Here is a 24566-nt window from a genome sequence, read left to right as displayed (position 1 = left end):
GCTCCTCCAACCCGGACACAAGCTTGTGAGTCCACACCCTGCTCCTCCGACACACACTTGTGCACCAGACCGGCTTTCCAGAACAGCCCCTGCTTGCAGATGGCATCACACAGATAAACCCCAACCACCTCCAGGAACAGAAAGAGACGATCCAGCAGACATTCCAGAATGAGGGGCTTCAGGGTAACTTAAAACCGACAACCCCCTGGAGGCTGCGCCTGGAACTGCCAGTCGTGTCCCGAAGCACATTCCTCCTTGGCCACAGATGCTCTCAATCACCCGGCAGGGCCAGGGCAGGCCGAGAGCCTGGCTTCCTGATCCGGAAGCACTTAGCCGGCTTCTTGCCCAGGCCCCCGCCGCTGCAGGAACGAAAGCTGTGAGGCCGGATGTTGGGAGGAGGGGCATCTATATCATAGAAGGGGTTGCACGTCTCTGCAGAGGAGCCGAGTGGACAGAACAAGGGCCCAAACTCCGCTCGCCTGGGCTTAAATTCCCGCTTTGCCACTTTCTGCCTGTGTGACCCTAGGCAAGTTAGTCGCTCTCTCTGTGCCTCCTTTTCCTCATCTATAAAAGGGGGACAATATTTCTGAGAAAAGGGGTGGCTGAGGGCATAGACCAGGCAGTATTTGTGAAGTGCTGGGGATGCGCCTTGTCCATCAGAACAGCAAAGTCAGCACTGCTTTTCATCCTGCTGCTCAGCCCTGGGGGCACCACCGGCTCCGGGCTCCCGCTCCCGGAACCCCCACCCCCAGCCCGGGTACGAACCCCCCTGCCCTCCCAGCTCCCAGCTTTGCTGGGCGGGAGCAGCGCCCACCCGGCCCTCTCTCCCCCACCCCTTCCCGGTTAAGGGTTTCTACACAGGGATTTGTGGGGCGAGCTGAGGTTGTGCGTCTCAGGGATGTAAAGTCAGCCATCTGGTCTCCAGACTCAGCCTCCCGCCTGTGTGTCCGGGGAGCACCACTGTCAGCTCTGGGGACCAGGGCTTTCCCGAGGGCAAGGACGGGGGCGCTGGAGGTTTTCAGTCAGTTAGGTTTTGGAGTGAATGTCATATGTAGGAAAATGGGAAGAGAGATGCTTTTTTTTTATTTCTGTGAAGCACATTTTATTGCAATTTTTTAAACATTTAAAAAAATTTTTTGTGGGGAAGGTAATTAGGTTTACTTACTATTTTTTTAGAGGAGGTACTGGGGACTGAACCCAGGACCTTGTTGATGCTAAGCATGTGCTCCACCACTTGAGCTACACCCTTCCCCGCAAATTTTTTTTTTCAGTTCTTATTCCAGGTAAATTACACTTCAGCGTTAATTTTTCAGAATTTCATTTTTTGAGGATATTTTTAAATTGAAGTATAGTCGGTTGACGATGTGTTAATCTCTGGTGTATATAGCGTAGTGATTTTGTGATACCTACATATATATCCCTTTCGATGGTCTTTTTCATAAGCTATTGCAAGACACTGAATGTAGTTCCCTGTGCCCTACAGTGGGACCTTGCTGTCTCTCTGGAGATGCTTCTTCATTGGTCTCCAAATGCGCATATTTATTTTTAAGGCCCATAGCTCCGCCCCGCCCCGCCCCCTCGTGTTTGTAATTCCTCCCGAAGCCGAGAACCGTTACTCCTCCGAAGGAGAAATGTAAAAACGACTGCCCTCTCGCATCCTCGGGCTCACCTCAAAGCCTCATCCTTCCAACCCAAGACAGTCATTTCCCCGAGAATCCACTTGGCGCTCAGCCCGTTCCCAGGTGAACTGAAATCAGAGCGATTCTCATCTGGTTGCCCTGGGAGTTTCAGCGCTCTGGGTGCAACCTGTTCCTCCATCCTCTCCACTCCCTCCCTCCCTCCGCCCGCTGCCCCCAGCTCAGCCCCTGCCCACCTCGCCCGGGGCCCCAGCTGCGCCCTCCGTGGTGGTGGGGGGCGCTCGTTGCCTCGGTGCCGGGAGGGGAGGCGGGAGGAGCAGGGGAGGGCAGGAGGCGGGGAGCCGCGGGGCGGAGGCCGCGCCTGGCGGCTGGCGGTTGCATCTGTTGGAAGGCAGCTTGTGGCTGCTTGGTAACGGGCTGCCAGAACCCAGAGAGGCAGAGAGCAGGGCAGCGGCTTCTTGACGTCAAGACCGAGCGAGGGGACCGCGCCAGCCACCCTAGCCCGCCTCACAGCGGGCTGGCCGCCGCGGGGGAAAGGAGCCCGGTACCCGGGGCCCCGCGGAGAGAGGGGGGCGTGGGAGCCGGTCCGCAGGGGCGCAGCATGCCCCCCGCCCCCGGGCCATGGAGATCCCCCGGGTGCCCCTGGAGAATGGCGGTGCCATGACGCTCAGGGAAGGAGGAGAGGCCAGGGTCACCGGAGGAGAGCTCCGCTGCCCGACGACGACGGCTGCGCTCAGCGGTGGCCCCAAGGAGCCGCCGCCAAGGGAGCGCCGCGCAGAGAGGGGCGCGGACAGGGCCGCGGACCCGGGAGGCCGGCCGGTGCCACCGCTACCCCAGGAGCTGCCCCAGCCTAGCCGGCGGTCGCCGGAGGACGAGGAGGGAGACGGCGACCCCGCCCTGGGCGTGGCGCAGGACCAAGTGCTCCTTTCAGAGTCCCTCCACCACCAGCGCGTCCTCATCAACATCTCGGGGCTGCGCTTCGAGACGCAGCTGCGCACCCTGGCGCAGTTCCCCGACACGCTCCTGGGGGACCCGGCCAAGCGCCTGCGCTACTTCGACCCGCTGAGGAACGAGTACTTCTTCGACCGCAACCGGCCCAGCTTCGACGGCATCCTCTACTACTACCAGTCGGGGGGCCGGCTGCGGAGGCCGGTCAACGTCTCCCTGGATGTGTTCGCAGACGAGATCCGCTTCTACCAGCTGGGGGACGAGGCCATGGAGCGCTTCCGCGAGGACGAGGGTTTCATCAAAGACGAGGAGAAGCCCCTGCCGCGCAACGAGTTCCAGCGCCAGGTGTGGCTGCTCTTCGAGTACCCGGAGAGCTCGGGGCCGGCCCGGGGCATCGCCATGGTCTCGGTCCTGGTCATCCTCATCTCCATCATCACCTTCTGCCTGGAGACTCTGCCTGAGTTCAGGGATGAACGCGAGCTGCTGCGCCATCCCCCCGTGCCCCACCAGCCCCCTGGACCCGCCCAGGGGGCCAATGGCAGCGGGGCCGTGGCGCCAGGCTCTGGCCCCACGGTGGCACCTCTCCTGCCCAGGACCCTGGCTGACCCCTTCTTCATCGTGGAGACCACGTGCGTCATCTGGTTCACCTTCGAGCTGCTGGTGCGCTTCTTTGCCTGCCCCAGCAAGGCCGAGTTCTCCCGGAACATCATGAACATCATCGATGTGGTGGCCATCTTCCCCTACTTCATCACGCTGGGCACCGAGCTGGTGCAGCAGCCAGGCGGCAGCGGAGGCGGCGGCCAGAACGGGCAGCAGGCCATGTCCCTGGCCATCCTCAGAGTGATCCGCCTGGTCCGCGTGTTCCGCATCTTCAAGCTCTCCCGCCACTCCAAGGGGCTGCAGATCCTGGGCAAGACCTTGCAGGCCTCCATGCGGGAGCTGGGGCTGCTCATCTTCTTCCTCTTCATCGGAGTCATCCTCTTCTCCAGCGCCGTCTACTTCGCGGAGGCCGACAACCAGGAGACCCATTTCTCCAGCATCCCAGATGCCTTCTGGTGGGCAGTGGTCACCATGACCACGGTGGGCTACGGGGACATGAGGCCCGTCACAGTGGGGGGCAAGATCGTGGGCTCACTGTGCGCCATCGCCGGTGTCCTCACCATCGCCCTGCCCGTGCCCGTCATCGTCTCTAACTTCAACTACTTCTACCACCGGGAGACGGACCACGAGGAGCAGGCAGCCCTTAAAGAGGAGCAGGGCGGCCAGAGCCAGGGGACAGGACCTGCCAGCGGAGGCCAGCGGAAGGCCAGCTGGAGCAAGGGGTCCCTCTGTAAGGCTGCGGGGTCCCTGGAGAAGGCGGATGGATCTCGAAGGGGCAGCAGCCCCCTGGAGAAGTGTAACCTCAAGGCCAAGAGCAACGTGGACTTGCGGAGATCCCTGTATGCCCTCTGCCTGGACACCAGCCGGGAAACGGATTTGTAAGGGGGACCCAGGCAAACAGCTGGCAGTGGGCTGGGTATAGCGGGGGTCTTCTGACCCACCCTGGGTATCTATTTCATGCACAGAGTATTTCAAGCCCACCCTGTACCCTAGGTCTGTCCCTCTTTCACTGCTTCCCTCCTGCCTCCCCCACGATCCCCTCATTTTCCCTTTTCTTTCCACGACATCAAGGGTCGCCTATTTTTAAAAAGTACCACATTCCATGACGCAGGAGCCGTTGAAATGGTGAGCACTGTGAGATGCATGTATTTGTAGCCAGTTTCCTATACCCAGCAGAGGGATAACCCAAACAAAAATGACTTTAAATAGCCCAGATTCCCCAGAGATTTTATAACCCACCCCCATTCCCTGTGTCCCAGATTTGCTTTACATATGATTATATTTGTGTATCAGGGAAAATATTATTTTTAAGGCTGGTGAGTGGATTTTTGTACTGTAGTTCAGATGGAGATATTTTGGATATATTTTCAAGACATACGTTGTATTTATGGAAGAGAAGGTTATTGTGACATTCTCCTGTGATACTTTTATTAGAGCCAGAGACCCTGGTCACAACTGTTCTGGTTTCTGTATCTGCAAGCCTCTCTCTTTTCTAAGATGTATCGGTGCTTTGTGTCTAGGGCAGGAGATGCTCTGGAAGAAAGGCAAGTCTAACTTTTTCTGTTGGCCTTAAGCAATTCTTGTAACTTTCTTCTGCGAAAAGCATTTTAATGATGCTGGAGGAAGACATCTGATCGTTTATTCTCTTGAATTTTATCCCAGGAAATAAAAGGTTACTTGGCTGAGGCAAATGCTAGTTTTTCTTAAGCTGATAGATTTTTTTTTGGAAATTAAAAAAAAAAGTCCATCCTTTGCTGTTTCTGGTTTTGGAGTCGGAGTCAACACCCACTTGACTGGGATAGAAAACTTGGCAAGCTCATGATTTGATCATCATCATTCCTCTGTTGGGCCCCTCTGTGCCTCGGAGACAGAAGGGTGAGATCAGTTTGTGTTGGGCTGTTATGACGCGGACGTGCCCAGGGTCATCAGACCAGGGTCGAGGAAGGATGGAGCTAAAAGGCAAAGAATGACCAGAACCCCTGCAGCCCCGCTGCGGTCTCCTGGGGCTGGGGCTCCAGTCTCTCCTTTGTCTGCAGGTTGTAAGCCCTAACTGACAGGGTTCTCAGCAGCCCCGAGGAGCAAGCCTGGCTCTCACAGACATGAAACCTCTCTGCAGAAGTGCAGCCCAGGTGTGAAGGTCACAGAGGGAGGGAGCAGCTCCTCCTCGTTATGCTGAAACCCCTAAACTGTGGTGTGGATGAGGCGGTGCCCTCCCTGTCTTTGTGATGGACCGAGGCAGAGCGAGAAGGACTTGCTTGTCCACATTAAAGGCTGGTTTCTATAGACTGTAGCCCTGTCCCTAAACTCAGGAAAAAGCCCTTGTCCCCTTGTCGCTGGATGGTTGTGGCAAAACATCACAGTGGTGTAACTCTGGCTGCGGTTTCTCTCTGGCACTAGTGCTATCCCCGTGGGGCTCCCAATTCCTGCCGTTGCCTTTTCTGCTGAATAATCCAAAAACTGGTGGTCTGACGTCCTCACCAGGGTGGGCTGGTGGTCCACAACCACAGCCCCCCCCCCCAACCACAGCGAGCTTAATGGCTAGCTCTGGGGTGCATGCAGGTGTCCAGTCTGTGGGGCGAGGGAGGACCTGGGAAGCTGATGGCTGAAGACTGTGGATTTCAGTGGGACGCCGACGCCGTAAAGAAAGCCAGCGGCTGTGACCGCCGGAGTCACTTCCAGTCGGGAACTGTGAACAGCAAACCTGAGGAGGAAACAGAAGGGCTGTCCGGGCAGAGCTCTGTTGTTTTTCATTACACGCTGAAGCAAAGGAAGGAGAACAGAGACACTTTATTTATTTATGACTCTCAATCTGCCCAAAAGCAGGGCTTCTCACCAGAGCGCTCCTCCACACCGTCGCACCTCCAAGCCCTCTATGGCTGCGAAGCTAGGGTGGGTGGCTTAGCGCGTCCCTCGTAGTTGGGACGGGGCCACTCCTCGGGCTCCACTCTCTCTTAAAGATGAAAGAGAAGGAGCCACATTTGCCATGAAGGTTATTTCCTTTGGCTCGAGCAGCAAAGGGAGAACTGCATCCGGGTCTTAGATGTGTCCAGGTGGCTGATGGATGTTGGCGTAAACAGACCGGCTGCATCTTTAGAATGTCCAGTAAGCAGGTGCCAGCTTTTACAAATCCTCAGGGGTGGAGCCGTGGGAATGAGAGCACAAATCTCTGTTTTGCGTGGGAGGGGAGGTGCTGACCAGTAGGTTTACAAAGGGATCAAGGTGGTTCCAGAGGGACCCCCGTCCCCTGCTTCAGCCTCTCGTCCTGGAGGTCAGTGGCACCTCCCCTGGGCACTGGTCGGGTGCCCACCAGGCAGTGGAGGTATTTCAGTCTCTCCGTCTTCTCGGTGACCCTGTTGCTATGATTCCGGAAACGGGCTCCACTGTTTCACTCCTGCCATCCTGGTGGCTGGTGTGACACGTGATTGGCAGGAAAGGAGCCCGCTCTCACCCAGGTTGCCTGAGGTGAGGGGCCCCTTCCTGTCCTCTCTCCCCCGCCCACCCCTTCCCTGCTGTCACTGATTTTCCTTCCTGGGGAGATTAGATCAAGGGGCCTCAGCCAAGCCTTTTATCCAGATGTTGCCTCTTGGCTTCCACAGCGGGGAAACCATCCCCGGGTTTATAATCTACCATCTTAAGCAACCTCCGCGCGGAGGGCAGGGATGCACTGGGTGGTGCATTTAAGCAAGGACAGCTGCCCTCCTGCAGAGCGCCCGGGCCCCCCCTCTTTCTTCTCCTGCCCGTATGTTTGCTAAGCCCTAAGCAAGGACAGGTTCAGAAAGAGAAGTCTTGTCACAGGCTTTAAAAGCCCCAGCTCCCCGATTCACCCTGCCCAGGACACTCCTCGAGGGAAAACAGAGTCCCAGCCCTTGAGGAAGCTTCCTGTAAGACTGGGCTGTGACTCACTCTCATGCTCATAGTAAGAATGCCTCCAGCCTTGGAGGGGTCGGAGCAAAGTGTTTCCTTTGGTGCGGAGCGTCCCCTCCAGAGATGTCCGTGGTGCACAGTGAATGTGATCCTGGGATGTTCAAGTGCTCTTGCCTGCGGCTGCCCTCAGCAGCTCACATCTGCTCAGAAGTTCCTCTGGGCCCAGCAGTCCTCGGTGTGCTGGGGATGCTGGGACAGGGCTAGGGACGCTGTCCCTGCCTTCGGATGCTTTCCGTCCCGTCCACTGGGGAAGCAACCGGTGTACAGCAAATCAAATCATGCAAAACGATGTGTGATTAGTACCCTGCAGGGGATTCCAAAATGAAATGCTCTGGGTCAGGGGTGGGAGAGTGAGGAGGAAAAGAGCAGAAAAGAGACGCTTCTGGAGACCGTGAAGGGTGGCTAGGAAGAGAGGAGGGCATTCAGGATGAGGGGACCGGGAGTAGCGGGCTGGAGGAGAACGTCCCCCCGCCCCGTCCCCATCACCAGCATCTGAGGATGGAGCGCAGAGGTAAAGGTCGGTGCTGCTCGCCAGGACCGCAGCAGGAGTCCGCGTTTCACCCGTGCAGGGGCGCTCGGTGATTACGTGGGGCAGGGGTCGGTGAAAGTTTGGAAAGGAGCCAGAGAGTAAATCTTTCAGGCCTTGTCGGCCAAGAGGCAAACCTGAAGCTGCTATTGTAGGGACTTACATAAGCATTTAAAATTGAGTCATTTTAAGAGGTTACCACCGGCCTTAGCTCCAGAGCTGGCTGTCCCTGTCACGTCTGCTTATCTGTCACACAGAGGCTGCCTTCTGGGCATCCGGTCTCGCCTGGGACGCCCTGACCCGGCTCCCTGATTGGACTTGACTTCACTGAACTTGCACTTCTTGTAAATACCAAGCCCGGCTCAAGAAGCGGAGCCTCCCGGACCAGGGAGGGCCTTATTAGGGAGCTGCGCTTGCTTCTACCTCCTTGTGGACATTAGATTTTTCCAGGTGGCCTCGGGGCAGGCTGCTCTGTTTCTAGGGAGAAGAAAGAAGATGCCAAACAGGATACTCCACCTGGGGGTCCAGGTGGTGGGGTTTTCCCTCAGCTGCTGGTGGAAGTGGGGGCAAGGTATCCAGGGGGCTTCCTTCTCCTTCTGGACCTTAATCTCTTCCTGGACGTGACATCACACCGGGCGCCTGGAGGATGCACTCCCCTGGCCCTCTTTGTCTGGCTCTTCTCTGGCTGTAGAGATGGGCCTGGGCTGGCAGGGTCGCATACGGTGTGCATGGTGGGGACAGCGTGACCCAACTCTGGACCACAGGCCTCCAATCAGAGCAAGATGCTTGTCACCTTCCCTTTTAACTGGCATGTATTTTCTCATGTCAAACTTTGCACCAGGTAATGTTTCAGCTGGCAGGAACCTTGCAAATAATCTGGTGGGTCTCGCTCATTTTACAGATGAGCAAATCGAGGCCCAGAGGGGAGAAGCCACTTACCCAAGGTCACACCCCAGCTGAAGTAAACTGGGTCTGGAATTGTCTCCCCTGACCCCTGGGCTGGATGTCTCTGTGTGTTCCCCTCCGCTCCCTCTGCATGACTGTGTCCACGTTCTCGTTAAGCTGCCTCCCTGACCCTCCTGCCTCCCGAGGCACATCCCTGCCACGCCAGTTCATCTGTATTCAGTTTGCCTGCGAGGGCTGCGTCCTGGGTGTCCAGCTTGGGAAGCCCCAGTCTGTCTCCTCTGGTTTGACTTTATTCAATTCAACCTGCCTGTGTTGTGAATGTCAAGCCAGTAAAAGCAACAGAGACGCGGCACTGTGACAAACCAACTCCCGCATGCAAGCGGCTCGCTGTCTGGGAGGAAAATGGAAACACTGATGAGCCAGCGTCCTTAATACTCTCGTTCATTCATTTCTCAACAAACATTCATTCAACAAACGTTCCTTTGACAACATTATTTACTATGAGGCGAGCGCCGTGCTGGGCACCGAAACTCACTGGTAAGAGATCTCCCTCCGCTGGTGGGTCTCCCAGTCCAGCGGGGAGGCTCTTCAGGGAAGGAAGCAAATGAATAAAGAGATCACGTTTAATTAGACGCAGAGCCAGGGAGGAAATGAGCAGGGCTGTGATCGAGGGAAAGGTGTGCTCCTTTGGAGAAGAGCGGGGGACAGGCGTGGGGGCTCTGGGGCACCAGGAGAGCATGCATGCTTTCCCGCAGGAGTGGAGGGGTGGTGACAGGCACAGGTAAGGGCTGGGGAAGCCAAGAGTCCCTGGAATGATCCAGAGGGACTTTCAAAGCCAGCACCACTCCAGGCCGCTCACCACCTTGGAGCAGGAACATGGCCCCGCCTTCCAGGCGGCACCCCCAAAAGAGATGCAGTGGGACCATCTCGAAGTTCTGCTGGAAGGCCAGTGATGGGCTCCAACCCGATTTTTAAATAAATTTTAGGGGGGCAGCCACAGGCCCTCAGATGCCCTATTGATGGTTGCCCAAGATCTACCCAGCAGCCCAAATGAAGCCAGTGATGATGACATCAGAGGCAGGTATCAGGTGCTGGAGATGGGTCTGGGAGGACAGAGGAGAGTTCCCCTGGGCAGGGAAACGGGCGGGGTGACGCAGGAGGAATCGGCATCTGAGTGGACCGGTCAGGGCTGCCGGGCGGGGGTAAAGCTGGCTCATCACAGCGTGTGTGAAGCCCCACCTGTGTCACTGGCCTCTCACCTCATCTCAGCCCAGCTCTGTGTTCAACACAGTCCGAGGCCCGGGCTCTCTCCTGACCGCCGCAGGGCAGTATATTTCGCTGGTCAATATCGTCATTAGTTTATGGTGATTAAAACACAACTTAAAAAATCTATCAGTTCACAAAAGTCTCCTGTGTAGTGCACAGGAAAAAAAACACTTTTTTTTTAAACTATTTGATTTGTTCAGCTTCAGAAACTAAACCTCTCTCAGAAGTGCCCCTCGTCTGGGGCAGGAAGCTCTTTGCTGGGATACTGCAAAGCTATGAACACTTACATACAGCAATATCTCAGATGCGATTCAGTATATGGATCCCGATGACCCAGTGATGTTTCTGGCCTCCACCTCCGTCTCCCTCCTAGAAACAGTGGGAGCTAAGGGCACATGGAGGATCATTTATTCATTCATTCGTTCACGCCCGCGTGCGTTACAGCCTAGGAGACCGGGTGGTCTGGGGTTACATTCTAGCTCCAGCCAATCCCCTGCAAAAACTTCATGTTTGTCATGTGGGGATAACAGCCTTCCTCGGCTGGTGAAAAGCACTACTTGCTGTATCTGTGAACAAGGATGCCGCAGCCACCACACTGCAGCCACCCGAACAGTGAGCCCTGAGGGCACTCAGGATGGAATCAGGATGCGCGATTTCAAGCTCTCAGCCACTGCAGCCACCCAGAGCCCAGGGCCCTGGCCCGAGACAGCTGAGGTGCACATCAGAATATGATTTCAAGGAGCCCAGACTCTTGCATCTTCCCATATGTGGAAAAGCGCTAAATTCCTTAACTTGGGGTGTCTGGTTTTCTTTAATTAACAGTAGCCTTTTGATGTTCCGATGACCTGGTCTTTGTTGCAAAAACTCCTGTACATCCTGGCTCCTCCCTGACCTCTTCAGAGCGGCCCCTCAGAGCTGTCCGAGAGGCTGTCTCCTGGGCGTGACGTCCTCAGAATGTACGCTGAATAAAACAAAACTCTCAACTTTCAGGTTGTGCGTTTGTTTCTCCCCACAGTGGACAGTGGTGAGGATCAAACGAAATCTCACACGGTGAGCACTTGGCACATGGCCCGGCACACGGCGGATAGTGAACACTGTCACTCATCACTGTCATTCGGCCTCTTCCATGTCTCAGGCACTGTGCTTTGCTCTTTCGAAGCAGAGCCTGACCTAGGAGGCTCCACCAGGCCAGCAGCTCTGAACTCACCCCCACGCCCTCTGCAAGTCCCCCGGGCTTACGAGCAGGTCCCCAACGGGAAGGGATTGTTAAGTGTCTCCTCTTCTGTCTCAGCCCTGGTGACAAACCAGCCATGCCACCTCTGCAGAAAGGCTTGCTCTGGCCTCCAGCCCGTCCCACCCCGTCTTCCTCTCTCTTACCTAATCTTCATGGCACTCACCGTTTTCTGAACTTGGAACACTTGTTTACTTGCTCGCTGCCTCTTTCTCCTACAGGAATGTAAGCTCCAGGAGAACCAGAACCTCGTTCTGCTCGTCCACGCCCTGTATCCCAGGCCCACAGCAATGTTGGATAAATATTTATTGGCTGGCCGAGTCCTGAACGGAGGCCAGCAGGTCTTGGGTGATGCAGATGTGGCAGAAGGACTGGGCTGAAGTGGTTCCTTGAGGACAGCCGTACTGTTCTCTTCTCTTCTCTTTCTCCGCCCCCCACCTCCACCACCCAGGGTTCTGGGCACACAGTGGAGCATCATGAAAGCCAGTTGGTTGACTAGTTGAATCAATAGCAATGAGAGAGGAGGTCTACCTGGATGGGGTAAAGGGAGGAATGAGTCCTGGAGACAAGAATTATGGGTCTTAAAAACAAAAACAACAAAAGAATAGGAAACTGTTTTTAGTGTAGTGAAGTTTTTGTTATCTTGCGGTTGAGACAAGTAGATTTATGGTCATTTTTACTGTTCATAGGTTTAAAAATATGGTCCATGAGCTTATCCGAGAAAGCTGGAGGTTTCACAATTTTCCGTTGCTTTGAAGCAGAGGTGGCTTCCACCCGTGTTGGCACCCGCCCTGACATCTACGTGACATTTACAAACCGTTTATCAGCACTGAGCTCCCAAGAGCTCGCTCTGCCGTCCTCCAAGATGTTGGCTGACACCTCTGACAGGAGACGCCAGGATGTGTTTTGACAACCCAGCGGTTTCCTTAGCAAGCTCTGTCCTCAGGCAGCTCCGCAGAGACCGCTTTGGCTTTCTGATGAGGGCGGGAACCCTCGGGGCTTCCCCTCGCAGAAGCGCACCTTGCCTTCATCCTAAGATTGGGGGTGCGCTTTGTCTGGGCTCTGTGAAGCTGGCTGGTCAGCTGAGTGCCAGGCAGGTCTTAGGGCCCCTCAATTTTGCTCCTTTACTGAAGAAAAGCCAGTGAACTAGGACAAGCCCCCGGGGCTCCCAGGACACAGGCTCTGAGCCCTTTCAAAGTACCTGGAAGCGAGCTCGGCGCCGCGGGGAGGTGTGTGCGGTGGGGACAAGGTCCCGGCGCAGCATTGGCCCCTACGCCTATGACATGAAAATCCAAGGTGCTGCTGTTACTGCTCGTTACTTGCTGAGCAGCTACTGTGTGCCAGGCGTCCTGGGAGACCATCGGTAACACTGCCTTCAGTCACAGAAACGACCTCGCCAGGTTGTAGGGCCAACGAGATACAGAAAAGCCGCACAGCTGAGAGTGGGCAGCGCTGGATCTGAACCTGTGCTCTCTGCCTCCAGGCCGCGTGTTTCCTCCCGCCCAGCCAGCCGCTGAGGCTGTCAGGGGTGGACCATGGAGGAGTGAAGGTCTATGTCGGCGGGGGGTTGAGGTAGCGCAAGGAAGATGCACCTTCCGGCAAACGCTGGATTTGGAGCCCGGGCGAGGAGGGGCCAGGTCAGGGGAAGGGCAGAGCTCAGCAGCAGGAAGGGGACATCCTGACAGCAAAAGCCTGGAGGTGCGAATGTGGGGAAGGTGCAGGGAAGAGAGTGAGGGGCCATTTTGCTTGAGCAGAAGGTCTGGGAGCTTTTGAGAGGGTTTGGGGGACTCACTGGAGCCAAACTTGGGAAGACAAGTGGCTGCAGGTCGCGGTGGGCTGTGTACAGTGGATGGAGTCCAGCACTGGTCCTCTGCTCCAGGGGAGGGCAGCTGGGCAGTTTCTCAGGAAAGAGAGTTTGTTGCAGAAAGATGAGTTACAGCTCGGTGTTACAGCTCAGCTGCGACAGCAACCTGGATCCGGGCCAGAGACCAAGCAGCACTCGGAGCGTTGGCGAACTCAGGTTAATTACGCTGGCGGGGCCAAAGGAATTAACACTCCAAGCTCTGGACCCCATATGTTCCTTTACACAGGCTTTTATAGGCTGCCAGTTCACACTTTCCAACATCATATGCAAATAAGGTATAACAAAATTTGACTAATTAGGAACAAGCTTTGTAGAAATGGACCAATCAGGAGGGAGAGAAATAACCAATCAGGAGTGAGCTCCATGCAAATGAAGTACTACAAATGGACCAATCAGGAGTGAGCTCAGGGGACCAATAGAATTTTAGGGGGAAGCTTCACTGTTCTAGAAGTAAGCCGTTTCAGAGGCAAAAAGTGCAATAGAGCCGCTGGGCCAGGAAACCGGGTGGTGCTGGCAGGAGCTTAGTGGCCCTGCCTGGGGGTCCAGCTGGTCTTTTTTATAGGGCTTCCCGCCTCAAGTTAACCTGCTGAAAGCGGTGTTCTTCAGCAGGTGTTCTAGGCAGACCGGTGAGAATGGTCCCCCGGGAGACCTGGGCAGGGAAACCCGCAGTGAGGTTCTGGGACGGCAGGGGCGTGAGGAAGCTCCCACTTCTCCACTGGATGCTCTGTCTGAGAACAATTTCCTCTCCTCTCCACTCAGTTCCATTTCGGCACAGCCAAGGCGGCTCTGCTCTTCCCAGGGAGTTCTGCCTGGCTCCTGCTAAGCCTGGGGCTCGACTCCCTCAGGCCAGGGGTCCCCACTGTGTCTGAGGCCATCTGGCCAAGCTGGACCCCAGAAGTTCCAAACACGACATTTTCCTGAGCCCACAGGAGGCTCGTTGATGTTTTGCTATCACAAAGAGGAGCACAGCTTTTGCTCTCTTTCTAGAAATGCTGCCGGTCACTATGGAGACAGCTTGGATGTTGTAGAACATAATTTATGTGCCAAGTCCCCCTGGACAAGGATGGGAAGATGGTGCATCTTGCTTTTAATGGGAGATCAATTTCCCATATTCCATAACATCATACTCATCTTTTTGCTGGAAAGTTGTCTGCAGAGTGAAAACAAAATGTCATGATTTTTCTCACCTTACCTTATAGTCGGGGCTCCTGGAAATGCAGTTACCTTTACCAAGAAAGAAGGTGTCAGCTCCCTGATGGTGTGTTGCTACAAGCACCCTAGTCTCAGGTAACACACCTTTGGTGGATGTGAGCGTGGTGTACGGGTGCGGGGGAGGGAGGAGGAGGCTCTGGACCATCTGCTCCCCTGTTCTCTCCACATCAGAGATGGCTTCAGCCTCTGAAACCTGTGTCCAGGAGATGTGGCCACATGGAGTGGGGCCAGGATTTCACACAACCAGGGAACCACAGAACCAGAGAGTGTCCAAGCTGGACGGTGTCTCAGAATTCAACAAGAGCAGTAGTTCTCACATTTCAGTGTCTACAAAAGTGACCTGGGGTGCTTCCAAAAACCCAGATGAATGAGCTTGCCCCCGCAGGGTTCTGACTTAGTCGGTCTGGGGAGTCTGCAGTTTGAGTCAGAGCCCTTTGTTGTAAGCGATGGAAAATGCTGCTCATCTGATTCAAGCAGAAAAGCGTCTTATAGAAAGAACACAGGTTGGTACACGTGGAGCTGCGGGAAGCTGGGCAGGCAGAGCTGCTCCTGGAAGGAGGAGGTGGATGCACACCCCAGAGATGGTCACTAGGTCCACCTGATGGCCAAGGAATGACCTGACACGAGGGGCCTCGTGGGTGTTCACATGCTGTGTGCCCCTTCAGAAGGGTCTTTCCTCCACTCCCGTCACCAGCCTTCAGATTTGAGCCGTTCTAGGTCCTTAACTGTGAGGCCCAACCACTGTCCATTTCCTGTAAGTTTATTTACACACTCATTTAAGAGTATCTTCCCTTCCAGGAGAAAGCAGACCACCATATTTGTCCACTGTCTAGAGAGAGCTTTGGTGCTATCAGCTTGGGATGTTTTTTGATCACTTTTATTAAACCTGACGTTTGGGCAGTGTTACTGTGTGCTACTGGACATCCAGTCCTTGTAATAACTCTGGAAAGTTGGTGTCTTATTATCACTCCCATTTTACACATGAAGAAGCTGAAACCGGAGAGGCTGAGTAACATGCCCAAGCAAGCTTCACTTGGACGACTCTTCTTTGGGAGAGCTCCGAGTTTGTGATACACATCTCTATCCATCAAATACGGAGGGTTTTTTTTTTTTAATAAAATGGGCTTTTCCTGGGATGCCCACTTAATTTCTTTTGATCCTAGATCCCTGTGATCAGTTACCCCCAGCCAGAGATCCTCACTGTCTGTGTTATGGTGACCATGCCTCGCTTGTCTCTAGTTATAAACTCTATCTCTCAGTTCAACCAGTGCCTTCATTGAACAATTATGGTTAGAACATCTTTCCTGTCTTAACTCTAAAAAAGTGCCTCTTTGGATAAGTGTAAGTTATCAACCTCTCCTGTGTCTTGCAAAGTGCAAACTCCAACGTCCCCCTCAGCTGGCCGCCGCTGGCGAGCAGTCTGCACTTAGCTGATCCCTCCTGGGCGTTAGTGTTTCCTAGAGACCATTTGACGTGGTCACACGTGTTATCTCATAGGATCCTCAAAACAGCCGCAAGGAGCGGGCACTACTGTTACCGCCATTTGGAGCTATACCACGGGCAGGATGGGGGTGTTAGCCGAAGGGCTGGCAGGAAGTAAGTTGCAAGGCCAGGATGTGCAGTCGGGCAGTCTAGCTCCAGAGCTGGTGCTGAGCAAATCCCTCTCGCCGTAGCTTAAGCTCACTCTCTCTTGCTATGTCAGCAGAGAAGATTAATTCATCCACTCAGCAAATGTTTACTGAGTACCCGCTCTTGGCCAGGTAAGGAAAACCGTGCAGGTCCGCAGCGCAGCAGGTCAATAACCCTGCCCGCCTAGGTGAGCCCGGTGTGTCCACCAGCACAGGGCCGCAGGAGCGCGTAACGGGGGCTTTACCTGGTCAGGCAGCTCAGAGCAGGAGCCTGAAGCTACACGGTGGCTTATGACGAAGACCTGTCAATTTGCACCCATGGCTGCCATGGACTCTATGACCCAACCCGGCTCCGGGAGCCTTGAGGGTAAGGGGGGTAGAAGGAGCAGGAGAGGATGTGATGTAACCCTCTAGGCAGCTCCCCTTCCTGCCTCTCTCCCCTGCAGCTTTTTCCAGCCCTGAGTTTTGAGCTCTTGAAGGCACATAAAGCAGTCGGGTCTTCCAGAGGTCGCCGCGAACGCTCGCCCTTTCCCAGGAGGAGAACGCAGCATCAACCTGAGTTCTTGAAAAGAATCAGCCACGTCAGACTTGCTGGGAGAGGAGTGGGCTCAGGCACGCAGAGCTCAGGGGAGCTGGGGTCCTGGTGGCAGCCCCTAGCGAGATGGACACGGCCCTCCTTCTGTGTTTGCGGCGTGTGTCTTCCACGGTGAAGTGAGGATGAGCATGGGCTCCTGATGCCACATCACTTCCGAAGATTGATGTGTGTCCTCACATTTGTTCGTGGGGGAGTTTTGGAAATGGGGGACCACACAGGGGATGTCTGAAGTGCGTTTCCCTCTGGGTGTAGTGTGTTGACTGCAGGGAGGATAGAGAGGAGTTCTCTGTCACCTCAAAGTCCTTTGATGCTGGAGGTTTTCTGCCTAAATCTTTCAGTCTTTCTGCTCCAGCCCAACTAACATCTCAGGGAATCAGTGACTCAGAAGATGGGAGGATTTTCACTCAAAGCCAAGTAAGGAAAGCAGGTTGATCAACCCAAACCAACGATTTACCAGAGGAGCAGCAAAAGAAACATGGAGGGAAAAGGAAAAGGAGACGGAGATGCGAGGAGAGAGGAATAGTTCCCGAACTCGCTGGGAGAGGAAGTGAGAAGTCACGTGGGGTCATCACAGCAAGTGATGTCCCCACACATCATAGACGAGCTACTTTGCCGACTCCAAGTGTGAGGTTACGTAGAGCACAGGCTGTCAGCCTCTCCAAGACCAGGGCCAGGACTGGTAGCCAAGGCAAGATGCCGGGAGTTCAGGCTGACCAGGGAGTCAGCCTCCAGTTTATCCAACTGGGGACGTGAAGCTTTCTTCTGGACCCCCCAACCAGGGTGGCTCCATGCCCTGAGTGTAGTGATGGAAGGTTTCTGCCAGCAGCACTTTTCTTTAGAAAAACTAGGTTGTGAAAAGTAATAGTGATGAGCTGACTGGTACTGTGTGCCTCCACTTAGGGGACACCTGATTAGAATAGACAGAAACCAAAGGAAACTTCTGCTCAGAGTAGAGATGCTGCAGGGATGGGCACAGCTGAATTAGTAGCACAAGTCCGAGCTTTGCCGCATCTTAACTGGCGTCCTTGTGCGATCCCTTAAACTGTGTGACTCTCAAATACCTTGGTTTTAAAATGGAGCTAATGTTATCTGCCCTACAGGGTTGTGAGTATTTTGTGAATGACATATTTGGAATGCAAGTGCTTTTTAAAACTATAAAATACTTTGCAAATAAAAAGGATTCTTTCTAGTAACCTGAAAATTAATGAAGTGAAAACAGTAAGTGGAATGAGTTTATGTCCGCAAATCCAGAGCTGCTCTGTTGCTATTCAGTTGTATTCTGCATGGATGGCACTTCAGAGAGCAGAAAGTGAATGGTGTTCCTTGCAGCGGCAATGCCCTGGGGCTACATCAAGTGGAGGAAAATCAGACTTACATGAAAAGCATTTCAGTGCACGATTCCAGTCTCTCTGCCATGAAGCTTTTAGATCAGCAAAGTGTTCGTATGAAGCCTGCATCAGTAAGAACAGGTCGGATTATGCTGCAGTAACAAGATAGCCTTCAAATCCCAAGAAGCTGGGTTTCTTGCTCATATGACTGGTTCATCACGGGATTGCAGGGGCTTTGCTCATTCTCATCATTCAGGGGCCAGGGGTGACAAAACAGCCCGATCTTGACCACAGTGAGTCACAGGGGGAGGGGCAGAGAGCTCGGAAGAGTCTAGCATTCACAGGTAAGAGCTCCCAAGGAGAAGAGATACACATTGCTCTCACTCCCCGCCCCTCGGTCAGAACTAGCCACATGGCCGCAGCCACCCCCAGATGGCCCAGAAAGAGCAGTTCTGCCCAGGAGGCAGGGAGCCAGAAATACATGGGAATGCTAATCACCGACCCAGCTCAGTAACTGAAAACCAACATTACCAGAATTTTATCCACTACTGTCCAGGAAGGCAGGCTCCCCCTGGAGATGGTCAGTGTTTAGAAATTCTGCCTTCTGAACCCAGGTCAGGGAACCAGCTAGTCCTTAATTTTACTGAGATGGGAAACCCCATAAAAAAGACCAATAGGACCCCCAGGCAGGGCCACTACTCTCCTGCCAGCACCATCCGGTTCCCTGGCCCAGCGGCTCTATCTCACTTTTTGCCTCTGAAGGCTTACTTCTAGGAAAGTGGAACTTACCCCTAAAATTCTATTGGTTCCCTGAGCTCACTCCTGATTGGTTATTTCCTTCACTCCTGATTGGTCCATTTCCTAACTTCTGATTGGTCCATTTGTAGTACTTCATTTGCATGGAGCTCACTCTTGATTGGTTATTTCTCTCCCTCCTGATTGGTCCATTTCTACAAAGCTTGTTCCTAATTAGTCAACTTTTGTTATACCTTATTTGCATACAATGTTGCAAAGTGTAAACTGGCAGCTTATAAAAGCCTGTGTAAACCTACAGCCGCGGTCCAGAGCTTAGAGGATTAAGTCCTCCGGTCCCACTGGTGTCATAAATCTGAGTTCTCCAACCCTCTGAGTGCTTCTTGCTGCTTGGTCTCTTGCCAGGATCCAAGTTGCTGTCACAACTGAGCTGTAACACTGGGCTGTAACACACTTTTCTGCAATATTACTAGATGCCCGAATTGTTTCGTGAAGCTCGTTTCCTTGCTATGAAAACTGCTCTGACTTAACTGTCTCTCCCTGTTGTACTGAGTCACAGATCTGCAGAGGAGGACAGGACCCCAGGGACCCAATGTTTCACCTGCTGGGAAAGCCCCTGGGCAGAGGCTAATAAGGGGCTTCTGAGAGTCACAGAAGGGGCCCAGCACCCAGCTCTCTGGTCCAGGGCCGGTTCACCATCCTCTGCACCACGTTTCCCTTGGCTCCTGATGCTATTTCCATTGGTAGAACTGCTCACCTAAGAAAATATTACTCCTTTCGTCAAGTCATGGATGGCTGCTCAGCCAGACCTGCTCCCCTTTCAGTTGCTTTATGAGCAGTGGCCTGTTTTCCAAGATAGTCTGAAGTTCATTTGCTAGGACTCTGGTTGACTGGCTGTATTTATATTTGGAAGCTGTTCGTTGCAGCTATTAGGCAATTTACAAGACCAGCCGTTTATTCCTTAATCATGTGTTCTTTGCCCATAAAATGTGGAGGCGTGGCCTCCCCCGACAGCCAGAGTTGGTATGAAGATAGAAACCCATTTAGGAATTGAAATCTCTGAGCTCTTTCAAAGGAAGAAAACGAAGGACATTTGATGTTTCCTTATCTCGTGATGGGAATTATATGAGCTGAAATTTGGAGGAAAAAAGTTTGGGCTTAGGTCCCGTCTGTCGCTTGAACAGATTGTTCAGTCTCCCTGAGCTGAGCCTGCAGACCCCAAGGTGGGGTGCTATTCCCTGCGGCACCCATCTCAGGGCATGTGCTGAGGGCCAAGAGGGGGCGACGTCTCCGTAAACTCTGAAGTCCCTTTCTGACCTACGATAGCGCTTTTGTCGTGACTGCCCTGACTCTGCGCGCCTCTGAGCGGCCACGCAGGGGAGGGGGCATGGAGTGCCAGCTCCCAGGACGTGCTGTTTTGGTGGTGCCGCTGATCGTGGCAGGTGCGAGGCAACAAGGCAGGGGTTTCTTTATCTCCTGAGCCCCGACTTGCATCCTGACTCCTCGGACCAGCCTTCCGCACCTTCTGGTGTCTTGACTCTGGGTCACAGGGACAGCCATGGTTGGGGCGGGCCTTGGGGAGATAGACTCCCCCTCCTTCCCACAGCTGATAAGACTTACAAGGCAAGAGGCCAAGGGCTGAGTTTGAAACCCAGATAACAGAGCCAATGGGAAAGAGAGCTGGTCCCCCTCGTCCAGATCCTTCCAGCGGCTGGGAGCAGAGGATTTGCCTTTTTATGGTGTTTTTATAAAATGCATACTTACTCTTTGATACAGTGCTGGTAACGGATTGTACTGATAACATTATTGTTTGACAAGTGACCCCTTTCTCATCTCTCAGACCAACGCATTTTAAAATTGCCAGCCTTTCTTTCCTCTCTTTCCTTTACTTTTACTTTTTAATATTTTCTGTGTCATCCAACACTCACAGAGCCTCTGCTACGTCCCCAGGGCCACGAATGCGCAGGGACATCACTGCCTCTGTCATCTGGGAACTGCAATGTGGACGAACTAGCCGGTGGGTGGACGAGGAAGGAAGTCTTATTTATGTGCAGTAGTCTTATTTATCAGACACTGCGCCTTCCATTTTCATACATATTTATTGAAATTAAAACTGTGAACAACCTCTATAAGGAAGCAAATGGTAGCATATCTAAGCTTCAAAATAAGCCCCCAAGGGGACACTGCCATTATGTCCACACGTCCGGAGGCTGAAGAGGCCAGGAGCGCCCACCTTCTCCTGCCTGTGGATACCAGTGCTCCTGGTTCTCCAGCTTCTGGACTCAGACCACCAGCCCCGAATCTCAGGCCTTCAGACTTGGTCTAAATTGCACCACAGGCTTTCCTGGGTCTCCACGCTGGCAGACGGCAGATGCTGGGGCCTCCCAGCCTCCAGGACCGTGTGTGTCAATTCCTGTAATAAATCCCCTCTTAGGTGTCCCTGTGTGTCCCGCTGGTTCTGTTTCTCTGTATCCTAAGTGATACAGACATTACTTCCTCCCCGCAGGGCCCTCCCTGGTGACCTGTCATTGCATTTAAAACAATTCTCCTTCCTTCTAGTGGGGCTAACCGCTTCACCTGGCGGGACCTCAGTTCCTGCGACAGTAAAGTGAGGATGATAACGCTGGTCTGATGCGCTTGTTAGGAAGCTAAATTCAATGCATATGGAATAGCTGTTGCAGGGCCGGGCACAGAGCTCCCGATAGACCGTGGTCATGTTCCGTGCAGGGCAGGGGCTGCGGGTCCCTGTTTCTCGTGGGACAAGTGCATCACTGCCTGTGTTTGCTGAGTCTCTCCTGATACCGAAGATCCAGACAAGGGCTTAGAAATCTTCAAACCTAAGCCTCTCCTTTCGCAGATGAGGAGGAGGATGACCAGAGAACAAGGTGTCTGAATGCCTAGGGCGGCTCTGGGGCCTGAACCAGGCCCCAGCCTCCCTCCTCTGGGCCTGGACCCCAGGCACCTTGGCTCCCTCTGCTCCAGACCGACTGTGGCCTTGCAAGCAGCCTGCTTTGAGTCGCCCTGGGCTGCTCACTGGAGAAGAGAGAGAAAGTGCTGGAGAAGCCAGGCCGCCTTGGCTCAAGGAAGCATCAGAAGGAGGGCGTTGAGAGGTCCTGGCAGCGACGACCTACTTACGGGAGGAGAGGGCAGGGAGCAGCCACCGTGTGGTTCACTGTTGGAGGGGCTGGCCCGCTGTGCTCTGCCTCCTGGAGTCCAGACTAGCAGGAACGCAGCCTGGAGATGAGGGTCGTGCATCCTGTGTGGTCCCCTGGGGCTCGGCTGTCAGAGGTCCCCATGCCGAGCATGGTCTGCCATCCTAATAGAAGCCTGCGAGAGAGGAGAGACAGAGAGAAAGAGATAGAGAGAGACAGGGAGAGACTGAGACAGAGAGAGAGAGACAGACAGACAGAGCCACAGAGATAGAGAGATACAGAGATAGGGAGAGACAGAGACAGAGAAGACAGACACCCAGGAAGGCTTGTTTCAGGGAGGGGAGAGGGATGGTGAGGGCCCCAGCAGCTCTGTGTGGAGGACCGGGACCAGCCGCATCTCACAGCTCTCTTGCCGCATCCTCGCCGCTTCCTCGCCGCTTCCTCACTGCCTCGTCTAATTCTCCGCAACAACACTGAGGTAGGTGTTTTCTTTCTTTCAAAATATTTATTAAGTTCCTACTGTGTGACTGGAGAGAGGTATTGGAGTCAAGAAATTTTTGCTGGCCAAGCATACTTATAATTAGCAGTCATATTTTATAGGTGAGGGAACCGAGAATCAATGACTGACCCACAGTAAACGTCGATAAAGAGTCAAAACTCTGGTTTAGGGCCCAAGGTCCTCGCATCAGACTCCGCAGCTGGGTGTCCCCGAGGGTCACCACACTCGAACATCCCCCACTTTGCCTCGCTTCCTTCCACCTGGGAGAGTCACAGAGACCTGTCCTGCAAGTCTGCCTTTATGCCCATCAGCTCACGCCGGTCCACAGTCAGAGCCCAGATGCTCTGCTATGTCCCGGAACCTCATCTTTAAACATGGAATCAAGAGAGTCTCTGGTTCTTCCTCTGCTTCTGAGAACCGGGTGCAGCAGATTCCTATTTCAAGAGATGAGTTTACTGTAATGAGAAAGATATTAGCTGGACATCAATCAACAGCCGTCCACTGAGCATCTTCTAACTGCTGGGAGATGTCCCAGATGTGTGGAGAGGATACAGGAAGGTAAGATGACTTACAGGATGTGCACGGATTAGGGGAATCAAACTGGAGGATGCTGAGAGACACTAAGACAGCAGACTGGGTCCTGAGCGATGGGCTGCCCTTGGGTCAGAGCAGGAAGAGAGCGCATCCCGGCAGACGTGCGGCCGGGCAGACACAGAGGTGGGCTGGAGCGTGGCCCTGGGGTGAGGCTGGCAGGAGAGTCCTGAGTGCATGAATGCTCTGATCTCACAGCACAGAATCCGAGGCAATAGCCCTGGGTTCTCATGCCCTAGAGAGGTTTGGACCGCGAGGAAAGCAAACCTTGGAGGGTCGAGAAGACCTGAGAACCTCTAGGGCTCCACCCTTCAGCCATTTTGAGGTGCTCCTGGTTCCTTGGCAGGAGGCCTGGAAAAGGGGGAAAGCTGCGCCATCCCCAGCAGATGGCAGTGTTTCCTAGGGCGACTGCCCTGGGGGAGCGCCGTGGAGGGGACCTTGCCCGCAGAGTGCCGGGTACTGTGACTTACAGCCGCAGGCAGCTGTCCGGAGGAGCCAGAGCTCTGGTTCACACCTTGCCCCTCCCCTTCCCCAGGAGAATACTTCCCAGGGTTTCACTCTGGGAATGGGACACCTTGGGGTTGTCAGGGGAACCCTCTCTTCATCCTTCATCCTTCCCCATTAAAAAATCTGGGAGGTGCAAAAAACTGGGGAGAAAAAGCCTGGATGTGGTGCTAACTTTCCCATGAGCCGTGGTTATCTGGGAGCAGGGCAGCTGGACCCCGTCTGTGTTCCGCTTGGCCTCACCCAGTGTGATTCCTCGGTGACCACCTATGAACCACACCTGACTTTCCAGCTCCCCTCTGAGCTCCTGCACTGGGTCCTCGAGGGGGAATGGGGGCAGGTGGGGCAGGTGGGGGCAGACGGCCCGAGGACAGGATGCTGACGCCGTTGCTTATGGTGCTACAACCTGAGCAAGGAGTAGAAGACGGCGCAGAGGCAGGAGACGGGCGAGGGGCCCGGCGCCCCCTTTGGTCTTTAATGTACAATCTGCAAGATCCTTGGGTCATCAAAGCAGCCCAAATGCAAATGCTACCATTTTTCCGCTCCCGGCAGTCAAGAAGATGGCGAGCTCCAGCGCACACGCGGGGCTGTTTTCCAGTTTGGAGGGAAAATTCAAGGCAACAACAAATACCGTTTCAACCAAAGGCTTAATTTAGCCAAAACCGCCCAAAAGGACACATCGCGCAGGAAGTGCATGTCTCACCGAAGAACACTGGGCTTTCCAGGACTTCGGCCCACGTCAATAGTTGGAACAAAAGATGATCAGAGAACACGGTAAACAAAAGGGTCCAGAGATGGGGAGGGCAGGGTGTGACTTGGTCCAGGTTTAGGTCAACCTCTCGTGACTGGCAGCCCGGGCATTCCACACGACGAGACAATCCAGTTTCCTCCCGGTCTGAGATGCCCGGTCCCAGCTCCCTCTCCGAGCACACTCTGGACTGTTCATTGCCACGTGGTTCCTTCAGAACTCCGTGAAGCTGTTTGTGAAGATGCAACTCAACGTGGACTTTTCCTCTAAGTCCGGAGAAGTGCCCTCCTCCTGACCCCTCTGCCAGGGCCCTGGAAGGGCTGTTTCACAAGCCAGAGAGACGGTCACGCCAGGGCCCTGGGCCCGGCCCTCTGGCCTCGTTGCCGTCTGTGCTTATGCGCTGCGAGGCGTGTGCGAGGAGGAGGGCGCGGCCGAGTGGAGAACCCGCCGGATTTGCCATCAGAAGGCGGAACTGCCTGCCTAGATTTCTGGGGAACTGGCCGCGGAATGCTTACCATCCCTGCGAACAGTTTCTGTAAAAAAGTAGGTGCCTCTTACATCCAGGGCTTTTTGGTAAACTTGATGAGTTTGTGTTAATGAAAGAACCAGACATATTCTAAAGGACTGCCACTGTGACTAAGATGTCACAGCTGC

At 54.2% G+C, this 24566-nt stretch overlaps 1 protein-coding gene and 1 long non-coding RNA gene across 3 annotated transcripts; both read left to right on the top strand.

Moving 5' to 3' along the window:
• The first annotated feature begins 1990 nt into the window (after positions 1–1990).
• Positions 1991–4876, top strand: KCNA5 (potassium voltage-gated channel subfamily A member 5). The gene has a single exon (XM_006220535.4). It carries the CDS (start codon positions 2259–2261, stop codon positions 4065–4067), a length of 1809 nt encoding a protein of 602 aa, XP_006220597.2. The 5' UTR covers positions 1991–2258; the 3' UTR covers positions 4068–4876.
• Positions 4877–13383: 8507 nt separating this feature from the next.
• LOC140691328 (uncharacterized) lies at positions 13384–20857 on the top strand. Of its 2 annotated transcripts, none has more exons than XR_012066943.1 (3): positions 13384–13528; positions 14102–14189; positions 20369–20857. It is a non-coding gene; the product is annotated as an uncharacterized lncRNA (long non-coding RNA). The 2 variants fall into 2 exon arrangements; XR_012066942.1 differs by lacking the exon at positions 20369–20857 and adding an exon at positions 14286–15025 and having other exon boundaries at positions 13388–13528.
• The last annotated feature ends 3709 nt before the right edge of the window (positions 20858–24566 follow it).

This window comes from Vicugna pacos, chromosome 34, assembly GCF_048564905.1.
Source record: "Vicugna pacos chromosome 34, VicPac4, whole genome shotgun sequence".
NCBI lineage: Eukaryota > Metazoa > Chordata > Mammalia > Artiodactyla > Camelidae > Vicugna > Vicugna pacos.
This window is presented reverse-complemented; position numbering and strand designations above follow the sequence as displayed.

Coding starts and splice junctions, on each gene's coding strand:
- KCNA5 (XM_006220535.4), top strand. CDS start 2,259: ATGGAGATCCCCCGGGTGCCCCTGGAGAATGGCGGTGCCATGACGCTC.